Genomic DNA, 25,418 nt, shown 5'->3' on the forward strand with positions numbered 1-25,418 from the left:
ATAAAATTTAATTTTTATCGATAATAATTACAAAATTTAATTATATTTTTATAAAAAATTAATTTTTTCCAAGGACAATATTGAAATATATCAAATAGTGATGAAACATAATATTACATTTATAATATTTTATAATGATAAATACTTTTATATAATATTATACATTCTTTAACAAATATCACATACATGTATAATTGCAATTTTAAAATTTATTCTTCTTTACATGAAGAGCTTGTATCATCATCAGATATATTATTTTTTAGATTTTGTGGAATTTCTTCTAATTTCAAATTTGGTGAGCTTCTTGAATATGGTAATGATTTTTCAATCATTGATATGTTATCTGTTGTAATTTTTCTATTTGTTTTTACAATTTGTTTCCATTGAATACCTTTTTTCTTACCTAATTTCATTGATCTATGTCTTTTTACAAGAAATTTGGGACTCCTATTTTTTGGCACTATTGCTCTTATCGAAGTTGATAAAGGTGTTTCTGGCAGTGTTAAATGATACATTGTATGATGACATTGTATTTGACATGTATCTGAATGAGGATTATCATTGGGATTTATATTAATGTTATCAAATGAATATACATTTTCAAAATTAGATCGTTTCTCTTCTTGAGAACATTCTGAAGCTTCAAATGAAAACGATTGCACAATATTTGATGTCTTATAGTCTTTCCATGGATTTATTTTGGTGGTGTATATGGTAGGTGTATCTATAATTTGTTTCGTAGATTTTGATAAATTGGATGTACTTGACCAAGGTTGTATAACAACTTTAGGACTTTTTGTTAACATAAAAAATGGTTTTCGATTTGTATCGATTCGTGATATCGAATGTTTTCCTAGGGATGAAAATTTCTTCATGGTTTCTGTTATAATTTTTTTTCGTTGTTCTGTTTGATTAACTTGGGCCGGTTCTTGAATATCAAATTGTAAAATTGTTTCAGAATAAGTTTGATCAATTGTCGTAGGTGTTTCAGAGTGTTGGCTAATCTGGCTGAAACAAACGAGTTTAATTTAAGAAAATTTAATTTCAAAAACAATTCTTTTTTCTATCTTTCAATTTAATACATTTTTAATATATTGTTTAATATAATTTTTTATTTAATTTTTTATTATTCTTTGTATTTTTTTTCCATATATGTTACTCTAAACAAATTTTTATTTTTTAAAATAATAAAACTTTAAAAAAATAAAGTAAAAAAAAAATAAATAAAATAATTATATAAAAATTGACATAATAATTTTACCGTCTTTCACATAATGGACTATCATTAGTTAAACTTATAGTTGATGTGTGGTGTGAGGGTTTTATATCTTCTTCTTCTTCTTCTATAACATCTGGTAAAAACATGGTTTGTTTTTCTTCAGGAACTCTAAATATTAATGAATATTAATTTTAAAATTATTTTCTTATTTGTTAACATTTTAAATACATTCATTTACAATTTTCATTTACAATACTAACGTCATATTTGCTACACTACCACGATAAGTTTTCTTTTTATAAGCTGCTGCTGCTTCAGTATATGGTAAAATTAAATTTTCAGCATCAAAATAAATATCTTTGACTAATGGTGGACATCGATTCATAAGAGTATCTACTCCAAGATATGATACCTAAAATACAATATATTAATTAATATTAAATATAAAAAATGAAAAAATAAAATTATATAATTTAAATATATTAATATATTTATATAATAATTTATATAATTTATATAATAATATATAAATAATATAAATATATATAATTTAAATATATTAAAAAAGATATAGATAAAAAAGTTCAATTATACTTTGGTATGACGATCAATTATCCAATTTAATTCAAAGTCTTCATCATCATCACCAAAGGGATTAATTAATTGTTCTGCTACCTATTAAAATATTACATTATATTTTATTATTATTTTGATATTATAATTATTATTATATTTTTATGATAGTAAAAATTAAAGATACCTTTAATAAACCCATAAAAAAGAAAAATTGTAGAATTGTAAAAATAGGTATATAAATGTCAATTTGTAATTGAAATTGTTTTTCTTTGCCCTCGATGTATTGGCGAGCAATTAAAGCTACTCCAAAGAAACTATATGTTGCTAATGTTACTACTTGTGTATAAACTAATGGAATTGATATCCAATCGAAACTCCATAAGAGGCCACATTTTGTACGAAATTCATTAAATTCCTGTTATGATCATTATTTAATGTTATTTATTAATATAATTTATTAATGGATTATATGTAATCATGAATTAATATGTAAAGCTTTATAATTACACATTCTTTTTATGTTATTAAGTATGATACCTCCATAATTAATTTCAATCCCTGAGGATCAGGAATTCTATGATTTTGGCGCGCCTCTTTCAGAAGATTAATAAACCATGTACAAGGGATCCAATAAGTGTTGAATTCTAAACTCGGAACCGCCAAAAACAAATCTAATTCAAGTGATGTCATAAAACCTACAAAATGATTTATTTAGTGAAGTATTTAGTCAATCAATATAATATTAATAATTAAGTATCAATATCAAAAATTGACTTATTTAAAAATTTTTATATTTTTATGAATGTAAACAAATTTATATATATTTTATTAAAAAAAATTTATCTTTATCAAAATAAGTTTTTAATTCAAATTTATTTTGTTTTTATTTTTGTAAAAATTTTTTGTTATTTTCACATTATAAGTTTTGACTTGTTAGTCTTTCTTCAAAATAAATAAATTTATATATATTTTGGAAATATATATGAGTTAAAATTATATTCAGCTAAAAGAAAACTTTACCAGAATCAACGACGTGATCAAGTGTTGGAAATCGTTTTTTTACTGCTGAACTGATCGAACGTAACACAAGTATTAAGGAAAGATTCAAATAACGCATCAGAGCTCTTCGAAGAGTACGACCATATTCATCATTTCCAGTAATATATAAAGCAATTAAATGCATAACTCTATCAATAATAATCGTTAATATTAAATTCTGTATCTTATTAAATATTTATTTTTATAACTTACTTATCAGGCCAAGGTATTGCTTGATATTGTTGCCACCATCTTTGAGCAATATAAGATACATAGAATCCAAGAACAAAACTTAATGGAATTAAATTAATAAAATTGTCACAGTAAATAACGATCTGTTCGAATTCTCTAAATATAAAATAATTAATAATTAATAATTAATTTTTTAAACATTTTCTTTTTTATTTTATAAATAATTTATAATGAGATAAATATTATTTATATTTTATTATTGCAATTTTTGTGCATTAATATAAATATATAATACAAAAATTTAATCATAGAAACATTAATTATATAAATTATAATTAACTTATTATTCTAATATTATATAATAAAAATTGAATTGCGAACCTTTTTTGTGTAGAATTTAATATATGACGGTAAATAGCAGAAAGTCCAGCAAATAAAATCAAAAATAAAAGTAATTCTCTATAGATAAGTTTATAGAGTGAACCTCTCCACATAAAAAGGAGTCTGGTGAATCCACCTCTGGTAGAGTTTGCAACTTGATACTGATATGAAACAGTCATCCTTCCTTTATTCAATATTTGTCAGATTCGTAATGGAAGTAATTTTGTCGTAACAATAGTAATTTCTTTCTTTTCATTGTTACTATAAATTTCTTTATAAACCTGATAAAAATTATTTCTATAATACTTATATATAATTATATAATAATATGAATACACTCTTCAAATATTGGATTTTTTGCATGGAATTTTTGCATAAATTTTATATTATTTTCGTAATATTTTAAATTAATAAATACCTTTATTGTGAGGTAAATATATGATGAAATAAGACATCTTTCTAATAAAATAATAATTTCAATTATTTTGTTTACAATTTTTTTCCCATGAAAGAATTATTAATTCAAAATTCATTGTAGATTTCTGTAAGTAAATGAAATGTTTAATATAAATAGTATAAATAACATTTTATTTAACATAATATTTTTTAATTTTAAATAAAAATTTAAAAAATCAAATATATTATTATTAATTATAAATAATTATAAATAATTGAAAATTAATTATTTTAATTTGTTCAATTTTTAATTTACTAAAATATTTCAATTTAAAAATAAAAATTATAAATATTTAATTATTAATCCTAATCGGATAGAAAGAGGCTATACTTGAAAATACAAATTAGATAAGTATGAATAAAGATATTGAAGATGAAAAAAGACTACATTACTATACAATATTGTTAATGTACAAGAATTGTTGAGAAGTATTAGTATGATTTTTTTTTGTCTATGCACCATAAATAATGTCGAATAGTTTGGGATTTGTGCCAGTAGATATGTAACAGTGTTGTTAAATATAACTTCGAACATCGGAATAATTGTCGTTTTGAATAAATATAACATTTATACCACAATTGCATTTTAATATTTACTGATAGATTGCTAATAAAAATTTTTCTTAGATGATAAATTTTAATAAATTATTATCATATAATACATTTTAGAAAATTTTTCAATTAAAAAGAATAATAAATTACCATCATAAAATTCAGTGAAAATTTTATAAACGATTATTGTAATAATTTATGATTAATTTATAAAAAATATTATACATATTTTAGCAATATATATTTTTCTGATTTTTTGAATATTGTAATTTCTTATGACAAAAAATTTAAAATATTAAATAAATCTAATTCAGCATTAATATTATTTATTAAGTGATTCTTAAATTTTCAATAGTTCATAATTTGAACTATTTGTTAAATATTTATTATATTCTATTTGTTAAATCTTGATTATATTCTATTTGTTAAATCTTGATTATAAAGATTAAAAACAATTTAAATATTTTCTTTTACAATAAAATTTTTCTAGTTTATATACTTTTAGTTATTTTTTGAATCTTTTATGCGCTAATAAAATAAAATTCTCCTCTACATTAAAAATCTTTGAAAAATGAGAATAAATAATAAATATATTAATATATAAAAAATTTTACTTTCTAATTATTAGATTTATATTATAACTAACAGAAATGTTATATGAAAAATTATTTTTATACAATTACATATCTATTAATAGTAAATATTTAATTTAACAAAAAATATTTTAAACGAATAATATTTTTAACGAAAAATTATATTTTTATTATTATATTTTAATAAAAGAATACCTGATTTATGAATTTTTTAATTGAATTTTTTCTTTGGAATTGATTTTGTAATCACTTGTTCTGTGTTGTTTCTAATGACACGTGTCTGATCAACAGATCATCTGATGTTCTGCTCGATGTTCCTCGATCTAAAAATATGTTGTTCGAAAGAAGCATACGACATTGGCCAAACTACAAAATGCTTCTGTTTTAATATAATTTTTAATATAATAATTTTAAATAGATTAAATTAATTAAAACTTATTCAAAGCGGTTTATTTTTTAGCGGTTTAACTATTTATTATTTATTCAGATAATTTTAATGATAAAAATATATAATTATAAAATATATCAATATTCAGAATTCAAAAATATATATGTATTTATAAAAAAAATATATATGATAGATAAAGTGAGCGAAAAGAGAGTCAAATTTATAATAATTTTTGTAGATATTGATAAATATTATGGAATTTTATTAGAATTCATAAGTAATTTTGAAATTTAATTAATTTTTTTTTAATATATTGTTGAAAAAATATAATATGAATTTATTTTTTAGTAATTTTTTAAATTTACTATAACTTAAAAAATTAAATTTAAAAAAGATATATTTTTATACATTTATATAGAATTATATATTATATATATTCTCTATAGAATTATATGTTATAGTAAATATTTTTTAAAATTATTTGTACGAAAATCTAATTTTTGGTCTATGGATTATACATTCAAAATGATAATATTTAAATAATTTAAAAATATAAATATTATATATTGATTTATTTCAATATTAAAAAAATATATTTTCTCATTGTTATTATAATATATTATTATATATTTTATATATAAAATATTTTGCAAAAATTATATATTTATGTAATGCAATTATTTATCAACAGACAAATTAATTGTTATGAATTAAATTCTTGCATAAGAAAGAAATTAATTATTTTAATTATTATCAAAACTTAATTCAATTTAATAACAATTTGATAATAAGTTTTTCATGTTCATAAAAATCAATTCTAACTTTTTAATTTTTTTATTGAAAATATTTGTATAAAATAATTTAACTAAAAATAATTATTTATCGATTTAAATGTTTTCTGTTTCTTATAGAAAATATTTTAAATTAAATCTATTTTAATTTAAAGAATTGTATAAAATACTTTCATAGATTTGTTTCCAACTACTTCAATTATTTGAAGTAAAAAATTTGAATTTTATGTACGTAACATATGAAAAATAAATGCACTTTTTAATACTTTATTAAATATATAATCGATGAATATCTATATATTTATCACATATATATTATACTGATTGAATTAAAAAGAATTTTTAATAAAATTTGCTTGGTTATACAACAACACAAAAATTTTATAATTATATTTTATAATGTGATTTATTATCACACTATTGATTTCAAAGAAATTTTTTATCGAAAAAAACTTCAATATAAAAAACGTTTGATCAGTTAAACGTATCCAAGGCTAGTTAGCGCTAAACTGATTCGCTAAGAAAATCGTCATAGTGAATATTAACATTGAAACTGGTCAATTCTGATTCGATGGCAGATATCCAAATCTAAAAGAGGTCGAATGTCAAGCTCTGTTAAGTAATTATTATTCGATTTATTAATTTATTATTTTATTGGTTCTATTATTTATTTTTTTTATTTTTCAAAAAATATTTACTTTTAATTCAATTATGCAAAAATGTTTCATGATATATTAGGAATATCATTAATAGATTGTATTTTTATTAAAATTTTGTTTTGTTTGAAATAGATTATTATAGTTAATAATTTAATAATTAATTTATATTTAAATATAAATATTTATAATAATATTTTATAGTATTTAATTGTAATTAAAATTTTTATTATATTAAATACTAAAAAATTAATTGTGTATTTATAATAATTTTTTTAAAATCATCATATAAGAAATTTAATTTGTTGAAAATTTGTTATTTCTATATAAATTATTTTATTCTTATACATATATGTCTAATACATATATATATATTTTTTAATTAATCAAATTGCTGTCAATAATTTTATTTAAAAGTTATGTTATTTAAACCATAGACGATGTATAAAAGTATACATTTTACTTCATAAATGAATACACAGATTAATAGATATGATAAGTCTAATGCTTTTTTATATTACAAAAATTTGAGGATCATTTTTGTCATATACAATGATATCGGCTCAAACGGTTGTAATTAATAGCAGTTGGAATTAAAATTGAATATTTATTGAATAAAATTAATAAAAACATAGGTGAGATACAAATATCAATGAGAATAGATTTAAATTCAGAATAAATCTATCATTTAATGTATTTCAATCCATCTAAAGCACAGATGAAGAATAGATTAATTATTTTATGACTTTCATGCCTTAAATTTAACTCATACTTAAAAATTTGACAGTCATTTTAACTGCTTATAAATAACACTAACGTGATAAAATAAAATATTTACTTGATGTATTAATAAAAAAAAGTTGTTTGCATTTTGTATATCATGATAATTCTAAAAAAAACTAATTTTATATATATATAAGAGAGAAAAAAAAAAGAGAGATAAAAAGAAAGAAACTATTCTTTAATTATCTTGATTGAAAAAATATCTTTGTAATGTTTGTGGAATTACTAAATGAAATTACTTTTCCATTTTCTCTTCTTTATTTTAGATATTCTTTATTCATATACTGATTTCTATTTATTATTCTTTAATATAATTGTATTTTCAACGGAAGTGTGAAAAACTATTTATTTGTATGTATTTTTATATGTATTTTCATAAGAAAAAAATTTATAAAAATTTGGTGATCTTGGTAATCATAATATGGTTTTTTTGGTAATCATAATATTATACTAGTTAATATCAGCACATAACTTTAAAAGTTAATAACTTAATAAAGATTTAAAAAAAAATATATGTATAGATAGTTTCGAAATGTCCATTTATTTTTCTTTCTCATTATAGGATATATGTATATGTATATGTAAGATAAAAAAAATATAGGATTCCATTTAAACATTTAAATATGATTTTCATAGGACATTTAAAGATTATTTCAAAGTTAAATTTATTATCATAATATTCTCATAATTCTTGTCAATATTATATAATTTTGTTTGAAATATTTTTTCGTAAAATATTTTTAATACAAAAATAAAGTATATATATATACACTTGAAATATACTATATAATTATGAAATATATGAAATATATTATATAAAATATATTAATAATAATAATTATATTAATACTATTAATACTATTATACTATATTAATAATACTATTATTAATATTATATATAATATTAATATTATTGTATTTGATTATTAAATTTTATTAAAATTTGATTAAAAATTTGATTAAAAATTTAATAATATAAAAAATGAAAAATATATTGAGGAAATCATTTAAAAAATTATTATAGTTAATGATCACAAGTCTTTTTATTATTTTTTATTTCTATCGATTTATTTATATCGATAGCAAGAAAAAAATCAAAGTTTAATAATATAATAAAATAAAATATATATATATATATTATCTAATATATTTGATAATAAATTTTAAAAAATTATTTATTAAGAATAAAATAAAATTGAAATAAATTATTATAAAATTTTTTATTAATATATTATTTATAATATACAAAATATAATATATAAAGATTAATTTAATAAGTATAAAAAAGATATATAGATATATAGATATAAGAATAAATTTATTTTTCTGTCATTGACTTTCAACTAGTTAATTCATTTTTAGCCATATTCATCTATTTATAAATGTCATTACTATTATTTTTATCTACATAAAAAATAAAAGATTTTAAATGCCTTTTTTTCATTTTCATAATCATTATTTATTATTTTTCCATATTTATTAGATAAATATATATTTATATATATTTATATACATTTATTATTACTTATATAATTGCGTGAAAGCCCGAAAAGAAATTTAATAATTTCAGAATACATAATATTTTATATTTTTATAAATTATGCATTATTAAGAAAAAAAATATCAAACTATAACAACAAACTGCAATACTGTTGTGATATTATCTAAAAATATATATACAAAAAATAAATTCTGAATGTAAATAGCAAACAAATTTAATGATAAAAATTGTCATTCAAAGAAAAATTATTACTAATGAAACTATATTAAACTATATATATTTCTCTTAATAATATAAAAATCAGTAAATATATTATTATTATAATTATTATATATGTATAATATATTATTACGTATATTATAAATATTATATATATGTATCTATATATATACATATAAAATACAAAATATAAAATATTCAAAAAGAAAAAACAATATATGAAAATAAAGAATTTTATAATAAAATATAAATATAATAAAATTTGCATAAATGTTTGTATATTCCGTCATTTAAATATGTTGAACTTGAATTGCTTATTTCGTTAAAAATTTTCTAAATTTTGTAATATTATATAATTCTTATATATAAGTAAAGTATTATTTCGTAAAATAATACTTTTACGAAATTAATAAAATAATTATAAAAATGCTCATTATATCCTTATGATAATCATTATTAAATAAATTATATTTTTATAATGTGTTGCATATTTATTTTTTTTTATAAATTTTATAAATTAATTCGAGTTTTCCGAATTTCGGATATAATAATCCAAAATAATTTATTTAAAATGAATATCTCAATGATAAAAACTAATACAACAATATGGCATTTATTATGACTTTATGATGTTTAAAATATTGAAAAAATTATTAGAAAATACTAATAAATCCATAAGTAAGTACATGAACAATATATGGATGAAGTATTAGTATTTGTTTGCACTAAAATTCTCTATTTATTTATCAATTTTATAATTTTATTTATCAATAAAATCATTAAAATATTCACATATTTATTATTATAATTAAAATATGTGTATTTAAAGAACATATTGACATTGATAATATTATTATATCAATTTCTAATTATATATATCTCTTCTTATTATATATCAATTCATCAATCATTTTTAACATCAATATTATATATATATATAATAATAATATAATAATAAAATAATATATAATAATAATAATATATATAATATAATAATAATAATATATCCTATAATATATATATATATCCTTTTATTTTACAAAATAAAATATTATTTAATTTAGATGTCGTATATTAAGTCAATTAAAAATATTCACGTAATAACACGTACATTATTAAATTGAATTATTACTATAATTAGATAAACTATTATTTAAATTAAAAAATATATTTTTCTTAATAATTAGATATATCATTTTTACAAATGTATTTTGATTATAAATATCATTATATATTTAAAGAATTGAAAAAAAACTATTATCTGTATTCAAACGAGAAGATATTAGAAATATAATATCTTGCCATTTTAAATCATGTCAAAATTGTATAATTATGATAATTACTGATAGTTAGAATCAATCTAAAAAACAAAGCGAAATTTTTAAACCAGAAGAATGTTTATAAAAACATACAATTAAAAACATTCTTTAATTGTTATAACAAATTTTAATTAAGGGACATAAATTAGAAATGATGCATTTATTTGAATTAGGATCATTATTATTAAAATTTATTATTATTTAAATTATTAAACAGATCTTAAATAATCAATATGCAGTATCTATTTTTTGATTTTATGCAATTTGTATAGAAATATGAAAAGCAGAAGTTTTTTTGTCAAATATTTGTAACACGAGATTATATTTGATTTTATCAAAATTATTTGTTTTATATATTTTTCAGTTAATAAATTATTCTTGTACTTTTATCTTCTAAATTCCATAAATAATAACATTGTATTACAATGTCAGCGTTAGAAATATTTTCATAAATTATTTCTTATCCTTTTAAATAAATATAAATAATTAAACAAGAAATACATTTTTTTGTTTTTCTTAATAAAATAAGATTTTGAATATTAATTTTTGCTTTTCTAATATTCAAATTCAAACTTGTATCAAAAATATTTAAAATATTATCTTATATTTTAGATAAGTGTTAAATTATTGATTTTGCTTTTCTATTCTTTTTCTATTTCTTTTCTATTTTTAACGAACGTTGTTGAATGTTGTTTCTAATTATTGAAAAAGTCTTATCATAAAGAATCTGGTTCATTCTTGTATCTCTAAGAATCTTAAATCCTTAAAATCCTCAATTTGTTTATGTGAATAGATATTAAAAATTTTTTATTGACATTGAATAAAAGAATACAATCCCTATAAAAATTATTTAAATTTATTGTTTTAATTCGTAATGCATTAAATAAATTTTATATATCTGATATATCTATCAATTATATTTGTATTAAAACCATTTATAATTGTATTAAGACTTAAAAAATAAAATTTAAAAATGTCGTTTTATTTTATTTTTAATTTTACTGTATAAAAAGAATAAAGTGTAATATATTATATAATTATTGTCTACATCGAATAATTATTTTTTTAATCATAAATTTTCATTAACAAATTTAAGAAAAAAAAAGAAGAGAATAAATCTAAAATTCTATTATATATCTATTGTATTTAGATTTTTATTAATTTCTGAAATATTAATAAAAATTTTAATCAAAAAACTTAATTTAAACTAAAACTTAAACTATACAAATAATATTATTCGAAATAGCAATCGTAGTGATCAAATATCAAATAGTTAATGATGTAATAATGATTTGTTCAATAACGCATTACAGCGATATAATGACGATATTATAACGTAACCGATTGCTTAATATCAGAAAAAATACATATCAAAACTAAAAGTTTTCTATATAATAATATATAGAAATTAGAATCTTAAAAGTTTTTAATATAACAAATCTCATAATTTTATCTGTTTTTAAGTAAACAAAAAGTATGAAAATTTTTTTTTTATTATTGAAATAAAACAAATAATAATAGTAAAAATTAATTAATCGGTATTGCCGGTTATCCATTACTCATTTATATTTTTTCTTCTCTTCCAAACTTTTCAAATTTCAATTAATCAGAAACAAAATTTTTTTCTGGAAATATAGCCAATTAGTTCTTAATCGTTTGTTTAAATACCATATTTATGAAATTTAATCATTATGAAAATAACCATTTAGAAATTTGTACAGAAATTTTTTTTGCATTATTGTGGACTCTTAAAAGTTATGTTTCCTGTTAAAACAACAAATGAGAATATAAAGCGGTATAAAAAGAATATAAGACAATATTGTTAGAGAATATAATTTTTTAAGGAATTTTTATATCAATTTATTTCAATTTAATATTTTTATATCATTTTCGTAAATTATTTAGAGAATATTTACAATCATAATTTTAAAAATTTTAATCTGGCTGAAATGTAACATGATTCTAAGATCTAGAATGATATTCTCTAATAAAAATCTTGACAATCAATATTACACAATACATATACGTATGTACTATATATATATATGTATATATGTACATGTATATATATACATTTATATTTATATAATGATAATGCATCTAAAATGAAAAAAAAAGCATTCTCTTTTTTTTTTTATACTACTAAATTTTATATTATACTATATATTATTAGATTTTATATTATTTTTATATTATTTTTTAGATACTACTAATAATAATATATTTGTATAATTAAAACTAATTGATTGAAAGTCAGCATAATATTTTTGCATAATATTTTTTTATATTATACTTGTTAAATTATTGTATTAATATTATATTATACATATAATAATAAATAATATTTATTATATATAAATAATAATTAATTATATATAATTAATAATAATAATAAAATAATGTTAATGTTATTAAATATTATTATTATAAAATTTGTTTCATAATATATTATTCGAATTTTATTTTATTTTATTATTATTATTCTTAATAAATGATTTTCTAAGTGTTATTATCAAATAATTATTTGCAATAAATATATCAAATAATATATATATTATTGCAAGTTAAGTGATTTTTTCTTGCCAGATTGCCATTTAATTAAATAAAAAAAAAAAAAATGTGAGTATTGAACTAATAATTGTTATAACAAACATAATTTTAATTAAACATTAATCTCGTAAAAGAATTTTTCAAAATTTTCACTTTTTATATTTATATTTATTATATTAAATATTTATTATATTTATTTAATAATTGAATATTATAATATTATATATATATATATATATATATATATATATGTGTATTTATGATTTTGAAAAAAGATTAAAATAAATATTTTTATGTTATTTTTGTCGATATTTAATATTTATTTAAAAAAATTTTCACATATATTTAATCATCTAAAAAGCTACAATAAAAAATGATTCTAATATGTGTAATAATGATTTTATTATGGAACATATCGCCGCAATTTCATTGTCTTGATAATATTGTATAAATGATAAAAATCATTTACATTAAGTAATAACTATTTGTCGCACAATAATATGTTTGTTGAACTTAATTCTTATTAATATTTTAATAATTATTTCATCATACTTTCATAGCAGAAGATGCTAAAATGAATGTTAAATTTTTAAGTTGGTATGATAGAGTTATAAAAGTTCCTAAGATAATTGATCTATTTTTATTCTAAATAGTCTGTGGTATATACAAGATATTATAATTTATTTAATGATATAATTCAATATAATCTTTTATCGATAAAAAAATATTTGTTACATTTAATATACTTTTTCCAACATATGTTATTTAGCTTGTTCGTGTTTAGTAGTATATAACCAACGTTACTATCACAATTCGATTATGCTATGTGATTGGCCAATATTTTCTATTAACAAAATTTGTTAACGAAAAATTTTGTAAAAGAAAATGATACTTGAAATTATCTCAATTTTTAAAAAAATTTTTAATTAATAGATCTTTTCACATTTTTGAGTCACCTTATATTCTTATTTTCTTATACTACTAATTCCTATTTCGTTCGTAGCATATATATATATATATATATATATATATATATATATATATATATATATATATATTAGATGATATAAAAAATATATATATATATATATATATATATATATATATATTAGATGATATAAAAATATATATATATATATATATATATATATATATTAGATGATATAAAAAATATTAATTATTGATATATTACAATATTATAATATGCGATACAATATTTCATAAGATGTTACGTCTATTTTGTTTCTTTGTGCTATAAGATACAATATAAACAATGAATAATTTAGTTCATTTTTTTATATAATGAGGGCTCTTAAGCACAATTCTCAAAATATTGAACAAGAAAATATATTAAATATTAAATCTATTCTAATGTTATTTATGGCATAATATTTAAAAACAGATTTCGAAATTTGTTGGAAGTGTTAAATATATGATAATTTTAACATTATTAAAATTATTTATTATTAACAATTAAAGTTCTAACATTAATTTATAAAAAAAAAAAATATTTTTTGTATACAAATAAGAAAATTAAGAAAATTTTTTGATTAAAAATATGATATAACAAATTTAATATAATGAATTATGCGAAATTTTTATGATATTAATATTTTTTATGATATATGAAAATATATAGTGCGAATAAAGTAAAAATTTTATTTTACTTTAATCAAAATTTTAGTAAATCAAATATTTTAATAAATTAATATGTAAATGATGAAATTATTATTCATTTTTTAGGAAGTGCAAAAATTAACCTAAATTTGCAACTGATATTTTAACTTCATTAATCGTAATAATTATAATATAATAAAAAAATGGATAAATCAATTTTAATGCAAAAGCAAGTGAAGAATAATGCAGAAGATTTACAAAAAGAATTTCTTGATATGAAAAATTGGGAAGAACAAATGAAACGTAAAGATGATGAATTGAGGAAAGAACGAAATTGTCAAGTAAAAATTGTCATTTTTTTGTTGATGTAAGAATAAGAATATTTATAATATGTATATATATATATATATAAAAATGTTTTTTGTAGATCACTTTACCACCAATTAGAACCAAATGTAAAAATAAAATAAAAAAAATTTCAAAAAAAATAAATGAAATTGATTCTAAATCGAAAAAAATAAAATCTTATGATTATTCTGCTTGGGATAAATTTGATGTAGTAAGTTTTATTATAAAATTAAATTAATTTTGAATGTTATTATAAATGAAATTTTATTTTAAAATGATACTTTCATATAATTTTCTTTGATAATTTTTGAGAAGTAAATATGTTTTCTTCTAAATTAAAAATTAAATTTTGAATTTCAATTTTTAAGTATAAATATTTAAAAATATTATAAATGATATTTAAATATTAATGATTTTTTATCATGAATTTTGATTAAAAATAAAATTAAAATTGTGATTCTTGGAATTTATCAAATTTTATCAATGTGCGAAAAATACAAAATTTTGTGTACAAAAAAAATAAAGTTTTATACTTTTAATGTTATTTATATTATTTTAAAGGATAAGGCATGCAAGGAAATAGATGAAGAAGAATATAATGAAGATGAATCCGAAGATGAATCAATATCTAAAGAACAATTAGAAAAAGCACATCAAGAAGCAATGAAATATAAAAATGAAGGCAATATTTGTGTGCAACAAAAAAAATGGTCTAAAGCAATTGGTTGTTATAGTAATGCTATAAAAATATTTCCACATGATGCAATATTTTATGCAAACCGTGCACTTTGTCAATTAAAATTAGACAAGTAAATATATATTTATATTCTAATTATATTTTATATATAATAGAATATAATATTTATATTTTACATATTAAATTAAAAACAGTAAAATGATGTTAGATATTATATTTTTATAAGTATATTATATATTTTTTATATTATATATTATATATATTAAATATTTTTCTATAGTTTCTATTCTGCTGAATCTGATTGCTCTGCTGCAATACAATTAGATGAAACTTATATAAAAGCTTATCATAGAAGAGCAATAGCTAGAATGAATTTAAAGCAATACAAGGAAGCTAAATTAGATTTAGACAAAATTTTAAAATTAGAACCTTTTAATAAGGAAGCTAAATTATTATTTAATCAAATTGAAAACAAAATTAAATATTTAAAGGTAATTAATAAATAAAAATTAAAATCATTTAATTAAATTTATTTATTCAAGATATTAAAAAATATTTCATATAGACAAGCACTGAAGTACAAGAATATACAAAAGAATTATCTAAAAACACATTTGAAAAAAAAATTGCTGAAAAAATGTGGAATAAAACTACATTAAATTTACAAACAGCAAATATTAAAAATACTGAAATTAATTATATAGAAGATGATAAAAATATTAAAGATATTATAAACAATAAAAATAAAATAAAAGATAAGAAAGATGATAATGTACATGATATAGATATAAAAAATGAAAGGGATCCACGTATTCCAAGTTGGTTACCAGAAAAAGATAATGTTATTATTATAGAACCAATTGAAAAACCCCCACATTTACATTCAAAGGTAAAATTATTAATTAAAAAATATATGTAGATATATTAAATATTTATTATACTAAATATAATAATACTATACTATAAATATTAATATATATTAATATTTATTATATTATATATATTTAATTATAAATGTAATATTTATTATTATATATATTTAATATTTATTATATTTATAATATTATATTAAATTTATATAGAAATCATTGATAAAAATACCTATTCAAGAAATGGAATTTGTTATTAGTCATAACTATATTAATGACAAAACAATATGCATTGACAATGATCAACAGAAAAAAGAATTTGATAAAGATAATAATCTTATGAAAAATAATAATTCTGTTAAAACTATTAAATCTTTAGAAGATATTAGTGCTGTACCTCCAATTCCTAAAACAGCTGTACAATTTATTATGAATTGGAAAACAAATAAATCATCAGAATTTAGATATAAATATTTAAAGGTGAAAAAATATATTTAAAAATTATAATTTTTTAATAAGTGAAAAATTACAAATATTAATTACAATTTGTAAATTAGTGATTATTTAATAAAATTATTAAATCAAATTTCAGCAATTACCAAAAGACAGTTTACCTAAAATATTTCAAGATTCAATGGAGTCTGATATTTTTTGTCAAATAATAGAAATTTTAAAAATAGAATTTATAAAAAGAAAAGATTTAATATTCCATTATCTAAAAGATCTTAGTCAAGTTAAACGATTTAGAACATTTATCATGTTTCTTAGTGACAGTGATAAAAAAAGTATGTATTGTTGCATAAAATCTAAAATAATATAAAACATTGGTAACATTTTTTTTTAATAGATTTTTATTAATCTTTAGGTTTAAAAATGCTTTTTGAATATTGCAAGATAATTGAAAATATGCCTCAAGATGAAATTTCAATTTTAGAAGATAAATACGAAGTTAAAAAATAAGTTGAAAATTTATTAATAGAAATATTTATGAGTGATATTCTAATAAAATTAAGTTATATATTTTGTACAAATGTTTTTATTCTAATAAGTAGTAAATAAACGCATGAAAATTATAAGAGTTTTTATATATTATTTACGTATTATATTACATTTTATACATATTTTTATGTATGTACAATAATTAACTTAATAAAAGAATGTATAAATAATATAAACTTAAAAAAAAATAAATTATGTTAAAATTTATGATAAAATATTATTATTCTAATGAAACGAAAATTAAATATGACCATTTAATAACGTTTGTATTCTTTGATCATTTTTTATAACTTGTGATTTTGCTTGACATATTTTATTCAATTGTATTTTCATATTATGATCAATTTCTTTTAATGTTTCTTTCATAGGTTCTATTAATTCTTGTGTTTTCCTGAAAAAAATTATTAATTATTATATACATGTATCTTAAATTTTTTTATTAAATTTTATATATAAAATTTATATTCTTACATTTTTTCAATTTTTAATTGTTCATTTACTTGTTGATATTGATTTTTCCATTCTAATAGTTCTTTTTGCATAATTTCTACATCTTCCTGTAAATAATAATTTATATTATAAATATATTATAATAAATAATAAGTTAATAAATTAATAATAAATTAATAATAAATAATTACTTGAAAATAATCTAATAACTTTCCAAGTGGATTTGTTGCACGAGTTAAAGTTTGTATTGTATTTCGTAGTTTATCAATTTCCTTTGTTATTATGTCACGCTTTGAACTTATATCCCATGCCTAAGAATAAATTTCATATAGTATATTTCATATACTTTATGAGTAATAACAATAAAAATAATTGAATTATACTTACAATATTTATTTTTTTAGGCATTACATCTACATTATCATTATTAACCAATTCTTTTTGTGTTTCTAATATTTGAGCAACAAGATGTCCATGTTCTTGTGTTAATTGATCATTAACTTTAAAATTTGTACTGTTTTCTAAAGAATCGCTACCATTTCCTTTAGTTTCCATAACTACCATATCTTCAGCATCATCATCTTCTTTGAGATCAGAATTTTCTACAATAACATTTATACTTCCCATAGGTGTTCTAAAAGAAAATACTAATAATTCATATTTCATATAAATATTTTTTGTCAAAAATTTAAAAATGATTCTAACAGTATCTCTTCATTAACAATTAACTCTGTTTTTCCTCGAATTTTAGGTGCTGCAGGTCTAGCACTAATTGGTCTTGAACTAGATGGACGTAAAAAAGTTCTTGGTTTAGAAGTTGATTGTGAAATACTAAAAGCATTTATTATTAAATATTATAAATGTTTTAATTTAATCTTTTATAAGATAAAGTATTAGATAACTAATACCTAGCATCTTTATTTTCTGATTGAATTCTTTGAATTTCTGATGTTGATTGATCAAATTTTTTAATATTTTGTATAGAAATTTCATTATCTGTAATTTGCATTTTTTGTAATTTATTTGTATCTTCATCTATTTTATTATTTTTTACAATTGATGTAGATTTCAATTCAGAATTTGATATATTAACTATTTGATTTTGTAATTCATTATTTTCAGCATATATTGTATGCTTTAATTTGTTTTCAGATTCTTTTTGCTTTTCATCTGTTTTTTTGTCTAATTGTAAAGGAGTTATTTCAGATAAGCATATAGAGGATATATTCTGTTTAGATTTAGCAGATAAAGATCTTTTTTTATGTGCAGATGGAGGAATTTTCTCTTGCATTAACTAAAAAATATATATTTAATTATAATTTTTCATCTTCATATTTATAATAAAATATAAATATATTAATTTACCTCAACTTGTATTATTTCTGAATTGTTTTTAACATTTTTTTGAGATTCTTGATTTTCTGCTTTATATGTTTCTTCATGTTTTGTTATATTATTTTCATCGAAACCTTTTTTTTTTTGTTCTGTAGATTTTTCTTTTGTTGACGTAGTTTTTTTTTGTAATGTTTCCTTTGATAATGATCTCTTTTCATTTCTTGTTACAGATGATTTATTTTTTGAACTAGATTTACTTTTTCCAAAATTTTTTTTATATTGTTCAATAGCTTCTACACTACTTATCTGTTTAATTTATAAAATTAGTTAGCTTTAATTTCAGGAACAAAAAATTTTGAGTGTTTTTTTTACGAATTGATATATTAATTTAATAAATAGATTTCAAATAAAATTACCATTTTATTAATTTTATTTTTATTAGAAGGAATACAAACCAATGTGTATTTAGAAATGCTTTATTTTAAAATTGGCTATCAAATTAACTTTTCTCACTACTCATATTTATAGAAACAATAGATATAATATTTATATTGTTATTATTATAACTTCAGTCATTGTAATTTCGGTTATCCAATTGATTTATATTTTATTTTTACATTTCATGAATTTGTAGAATGCTCAAGCTTGCTGTATATATAGATGAATATTAATTTACACGATCAACATTCTAGTTATACATACATCTCAATATATTTATATTATTATTAAATTGTATGATATCATTACAAGAAAAAATGGAAACTATCACTTTTTATTGGGTAACACAGTGAGAAAAGATAATATGGTAACCAATATGGTAACCTATAAAATAAAGATTTTTAAATATTTTTGATTTGATAATGAAATATTATTTTTTATTTTTATTTTTGATTTTTGATTCTATGCATTCCTAACATTAAAAATGTAACTTTTGTAATCTTAAATTCTCTTAATAAATTAAAAAAATCCTAAAAATTTTATAAGTATTTTATGAATTCTATGAACTAAAGTTTTAACATTAAAATATCATTAATTTTTCTATTAAGTCTTTTTTTTATATTTATAAATATTTGATTAATATTACCTTTTTATCTAAAGCTTTTCCAATTGCTTGCAATAATTCATTTGTTTTAGTTGGTTCTTGACCTGAAATTATTTTACTGGCTCTTACAGTTAAATTAATTCCAGTAACTAACTCTGAAATTATTGTATGATATATTTGAATATTAATAATATTATATTTTTATATATTTAAAAAAAATTATAACTTACTGACAACATCGATCAATTTTGTTAAATAAGCTAGTTTCGCTTCTTTGTTTTTTATATTTTCTGAATTTAGCTCTTCCTCTGAATATAAACCATTTAAAAAACCAGTTTCACTTATGATCTACGATACCATTCATTTATTAGTTATAAAATTTTTTATATTTGTTTTATTTAGAATATAAGTAAGAAATACATTACTGCTGATATAATATCATGAAGAAATCGAAATGGTGGTTTTCTTAATAATTTTTCGGTAAGAGGTGGTTTTCTAAAATATTTTCCGAGTAAATCTTGAGTTTTTTTAATCGTTTCCAGTTTTACATCGTCTACCATTGTTAATTACAAATAAAATGTATCATTGTAATGGACATTTCTTATCCTTACTGAAGTTTCTATTGTATTAAATGGTTGCTTGGCGACCAATGTAATAATGTATGTTTAGATTACATATATCGTTAATGAACTGTTGCTAATGCAACCATATTATAACACAAATCAAAATTAGATATTAAAGGAATAAAAAATTAATTAGTTGCCCTAAATAAAAACTTTATTTGAAAATGCTCGAATATTTTATTACTTACTATAGTTGATTACTAACCTTGATATTAATTAATTATGATTATTCGATATTTTGAATAATAAATTATTGAAATAATTTTAATTATTAAAAATTTTGCTCATTTCTGGCAAAAGTAAATATGACACGAGACATGTTACTTTAAAAATTTAATCTATAATATAAAAAAAATAAAAAAAATGTTTATATATATGTAGTTTTAATATATTAGTTATTAGTATATATGTAGTTAATTAATTTTATTATTATTTATAAAGTTTATTCCATTGAAATTATAAAAATAATTAATAAAATTATTTTTAATTAATGACGAAAAAATGAAAAATTTAATAGTTGATTAAACATCAATTTTTAAATAAATTTTTTCAATAAATTTTAATAAGTAATAAAATCAATTTTAAACTATATATAATTTATATATAGTTATATATATAACTATTTAATAATAGTTATCTAGATTTTTAATAATATTTTATTTAAAAATTTCTAAATAATATTTTTTTTATAATTTTCAAATTCGAAGATTATAAAAATTATTTTTTGTATTAAAAATAATTATTTAATTCTTTTTTCTTAAATAATTATTTATTATTTAATTTTCTTCATAAATAAAAAAAGTCATATGCATTAATAATTTTGAAAATAAGAATTTATTCATATATTCAAGATGCAATAAAATAAAAAAAAATTAAGAATATAATGAATTGTGTTCAGAATTACTGTAATAATTACTGTAATAATAACTGTAATAATTAAATATTTCATAGCTATCTATATTATAAATATATAAGTACGATTAAATCGAGAAATAAAAATATATCTATATTTTGTTCCTTATAAATTGTTTTGATGTATATTTTATTTATAATTTTTATTTTAGTAAAATCGAAATTTTTATTCCGAATTTTATTGCTAATAACTTTAGAGTCGTTTTCTATACTGAATCGCATGTTCACAAGAAAATGGTAAAAAAATTTGATGATTGAATTCTTAAAAAGTATTGAATATTAATTTATTCTATATTTCGTCTATGGATATAATTAATAAAATAATATGAATAGTTTGTTTATAAATGTTGTTGTAAATTTTATTATTAATTATTTTTATAATTGTGCAATTATTGAAATTCAAATAAATATGTAACATTGGAATTATATATTTTAATTTTTTTTTTTTTTGAAATTTAAAATAGCAGGATTTGAAATGAAAAACTCTAGAAAGAGAATAAATTTGTTTAATAATAATTTTAAGTTATTTTTTTTATATTATTCGAATTTTTAATGTAATCTTTAAAAAATCTATTTGTTTTAAACATTACTATTCAATAAATAAAAATTAGTTTTAGATTTGTATCTTTTTAATTTTTTTATTATCATTAGCATTATTATAAGTTAATAATTCAAGGAACAGTAAAATATCAGAATTCGTGCAAGCATTGCTCAAAAGAAGACGGATAAATAGATGGACATCGATGTGTTAATATTTTATAATGCATTATAATTAATCTACGATGAAAAAACGAATAAAAAGTTTTTATAATATTGTAAATGTAAAAGAAAAGAGATCGTCCATAAAATGCGATCCTTTATTTAATTTCATTTTCTTTTTACAGAGACCATTATCTCTGTCGTATTTTATAAAATATATACATATTAATGTTCACATATGAAATATTTGATCTAAAATCATTTATAATTTTATTATTTGCACACCGACTCTTCTATATTGATATATGTCTTTATTGTCACTTTTATTGAACTTTTGTGTAATTGCACTTCCCATCAACTTTTCAGGTTATATGTTAATCAAGATTTCTAATGAGCTTTTATTTTAATATGTTTTACTGATTTTTTTTTATTGAAATTAAAATTATTTTACGACGCGCTCAAGATTTACGAAAGATTCTTTTCGTAAATCGATTATATTCAAATGAATTTATGTTATTCAAATAAATTATTTAGTTCCGCGAAGATAGATGTTGATTAAAATTATTAAATTTTTTATTTTCAGTAACATAATTCTTTGTAATGCAAGCATCATTTTAATATTTATACTCAAAAAATTATTTGAAAAACTATTTTTTTGAAATTATCTATAATTATCTATATTATAATTATATTTCTATAATTTATCTATTTTGAGTAAAAAAATTTAATGAAACAAAAAATTTAATTTGTTAATTAAATAATTCATAATATAAAATTATAAAATATATATTACAAATCATTTTATATATATTATAAATTATGATATATGATCATAAATATAGAGAGATTATAGACATAAAAATATTATAAAGAAAATTTTATCTAAATTGAACATTTTTATTTAATTAATTTACTTATATTTAATATTTACCATATTAATATTATATTAATAATTATTAATATTCGAAAAAAATATTTATTTTGATAATTAAATTATAAAAATTTTGATTAATATTATTAAAATATGAATTCCAATTGATTGAAATTTTTTATTCTAACATGATAAATAAAAATAAGCATTTTTGTTAAGGTTACTAATCATTTTATTTTATTAGAATATGTCAAAGTGTCTTTGATCAAATAAAAATTAAATATCATACATAATAATATGGCATCGTCCCGCTCACAAAATAAAATTATACCACACACAAATTACGTGACAAAAAAATCTCAGTATTCAGAGATCACAAAATTGATCTTGCTGAAAATCATAAAATTTAATATTCATAAGTTTCATCGTGATGTTATTATCCATATGTATGTCGACGATATTTATTTGTTTCAAAAGAAATAGATCATCGAGATATCAAATATGGAAGAATGAATAAAAATAATTTAATTATAAATTAGTTTAACTAGACTTATGTTTAATCTACGATATTGCAGTCAACAATATATAATCGACGATTCATGCTAATGTTACATACAATTTATATTTTTTTTCGTGTCGGTAATATAATGACGATCGTTTTAATTTTCGAGTTTTTCGAACATTGATAAAATCTCTTCTTTTGTTTTTATTTTTTAGAAATTAATTCAACTTTGCTATTTTTTCTTTTTAATAAATTATATTACATTTCCATGTTATATGTTGTACACTGATCATTTTGAATTTGTAATTAGTAAATGCATTTTAATCTTTTTGAAACAATATGTTAATTAATGATTTAATAAATAAATTTCGTAAAAATTAATCAAATACTAGTTTTTTTTAAAAGATTAAATAATTATTCTGAAAAAAGTATATTTTAAATAAAATATTATATTATTCTGAATTTGCTTAATTTAATCAAGTTTATAAGATTTCATTTATATTTTTAAAAAAAGATAATATTTGTTTATAATTTTGATAATTTTGTAAATATTTTTTAATGCAATCTAAAAAATAAAGAATTAAAAATGTATATGTATGAATATTTTTCAATATTTAAAAATATCATTCATTGATTCTTTCATCGAATAAATCAGATTGATTAATGAGTTTATATTTGATATTTAAGTGGAATCATATTTTTATCTTCATTAATATTTATTAATATTTATATCCAATAATCAAATATTTCATTAAAATAAAATTATAAATTTCATTTTCATATTTATAAATTTTATTTATAACTTTTTGCCACAGAAAAAAAAATGTTGCAATAATTTTATTTAAATTGTTAAAAAATTGCTTCATTGTAAAATATATTTATATATACTGTGATTTTTCGCTTAAAATATATTATTGTTATATTAATAACTAAATTAGCGTTAAAAAAATTTCTTATTTTGTTATTTAACAAATCACTCAGAAATTATTACAATAAATTATCAAGGATTATTATGTTAAATCAATAAATATTTTAATTTTCTATATCATTAAATTCTAAAAATGTCACAAATAGCCACCGATACCAAATATAAACCTAGTCCAAGTCATCATATTCGTATATCGTATATATAATCATTCTTTTAATAATATAATTTTCTAGTTTCCTTTGTATCTTAAAATAATTCCATGTTCCTTTTCGGCATCTTTTATAACACATTCATACATATCCATCTTATTTA

At 17.8% G+C, this 25,418-nt stretch overlaps 3 protein-coding genes and 1 long non-coding RNA gene across 4 annotated transcripts; 1 reads left to right on the forward strand and 3 right to left on the reverse strand.

The window, feature by feature from the left end:
- Window positions 1-189: 189 nt before the first annotated feature.
- On the reverse strand, window positions 190-3,885 carry LOC551782 (bestrophin-4). Its single transcript, XM_006572293.3, has 10 exons — window positions 3,825-3,885; window positions 3,407-3,687; window positions 3,047-3,181; window positions 2,816-2,982; window positions 2,333-2,490; window positions 1,980-2,210; window positions 1,814-1,894; window positions 1,480-1,631; window positions 1,262-1,387; window positions 190-1,008 (listed from the first exon to the last, which is right to left on the reverse strand). The coding sequence occupies exons 2-10, from the start codon at window positions 3,583-3,585 to the stop codon at window positions 210-212; spliced, it is 2,028 nt and encodes a 675-aa protein (XP_006572356.1). The 5' UTR covers window positions 3,586-3,687; window positions 3,825-3,885; the 3' UTR covers window positions 190-209.
- Window positions 3,886-3,907: 22 nt separating this feature from the next.
- Window positions 3,908-5,490, reverse strand: LOC113218783. The gene is made up of 2 exons (XR_003304704.1): window positions 5,203-5,490; window positions 3,908-3,948 (listed from the first exon to the last, which is right to left on the reverse strand). It is a non-coding gene; the product is annotated as an uncharacterized LOC113218783 (long non-coding RNA).
- A 1,219-nt stretch (window positions 5,491-6,709) lies between these two features.
- LOC727022 (RNA polymerase II-associated protein 3) lies at window positions 6,710-17,690 on the forward strand (the record flags this gene model as incomplete). Its single annotated transcript, XM_026440904.1, has 9 exons — window positions 6,710-6,805; window positions 14,958-15,172; window positions 15,259-15,390; window positions 15,741-15,988; window positions 16,157-16,367; window positions 16,442-16,765; window positions 16,959-17,225; window positions 17,338-17,530; window positions 17,611-17,690. Coding segments are annotated over exons 2-9 (1,593 nt in total), but the record flags the coding sequence as incomplete, so codon positions are not given.
- A 236-nt stretch (window positions 17,691-17,926) lies between these two features.
- LOC551464 (TRAF3-interacting protein 1) lies at window positions 17,927-21,242 on the reverse strand. Its single transcript, XM_026440911.1, has 10 exons — window positions 20,997-21,242; window positions 20,802-20,919; window positions 20,614-20,726; window positions 19,560-19,835; window positions 19,103-19,488; window positions 18,900-19,025; window positions 18,582-18,828; window positions 18,386-18,505; window positions 18,216-18,301; window positions 17,927-18,135 (listed from the first exon to the last, which is right to left on the reverse strand). The coding sequence occupies exons 1-10, from the start codon at window positions 21,129-21,131 to the stop codon at window positions 17,985-17,987; spliced, it is 1,758 nt and encodes a 585-aa protein (XP_026296696.1). The 5' UTR covers window positions 21,132-21,242; the 3' UTR covers window positions 17,927-17,984.
- Between the last annotated feature and the right edge of the window lie 4,176 nt (window positions 21,243-25,418).

The sequence above is a fragment of the Apis mellifera genome, linkage group LG5, assembly GCF_003254395.2.
Source record: "Apis mellifera strain DH4 linkage group LG5, Amel_HAv3.1, whole genome shotgun sequence".
Lineage (NCBI taxonomy): Eukaryota > Metazoa > Arthropoda > Insecta > Hymenoptera > Apidae > Apis > Apis mellifera.

Bases quoted from the DNA above. Each gene is read 5' to 3' on its own strand.
- LOC551782 (XM_006572293.3), bottom strand. From the start codon at position 3,585: ATGACTGTTTCATATCAGTATCAAGTTGCAAACTCTACCAGAGGTGGA. The intron at 2,491-2,815 runs GTAAAGTTTTCT...ATCATTTTGTAG, and splicing joins TGATCACGTCGTTGATTCTG to GTTTTATGACATCACTTGAA. The intron at 2,211-2,332 runs GTATCATACTTA...TGATCATAACAG, and splicing joins GATTGAAATTAATTATGGAG to GAATTTAATGAATTTCGTAC.
- LOC551464 (XM_026440911.1), bottom strand. From the start codon at position 21,131: ATGGTAGACGATGTAAAACTGGAAACGATTAAAAAAACTCAAGATTTA. The intron at 19,836-20,613 runs GTAATATTAATC...TAAATTAAACAG, and splicing joins GAAAAGCTTTAGATAAAAAG to ATAAGTAGTGTAGAAGCTAT. The intron at 18,829-18,899 runs GTTAGAATCATT...ATTTTCTTTTAG, and splicing joins ATTGTTAATGAAGAGATACT to AACACCTATGGGAAGTATAA.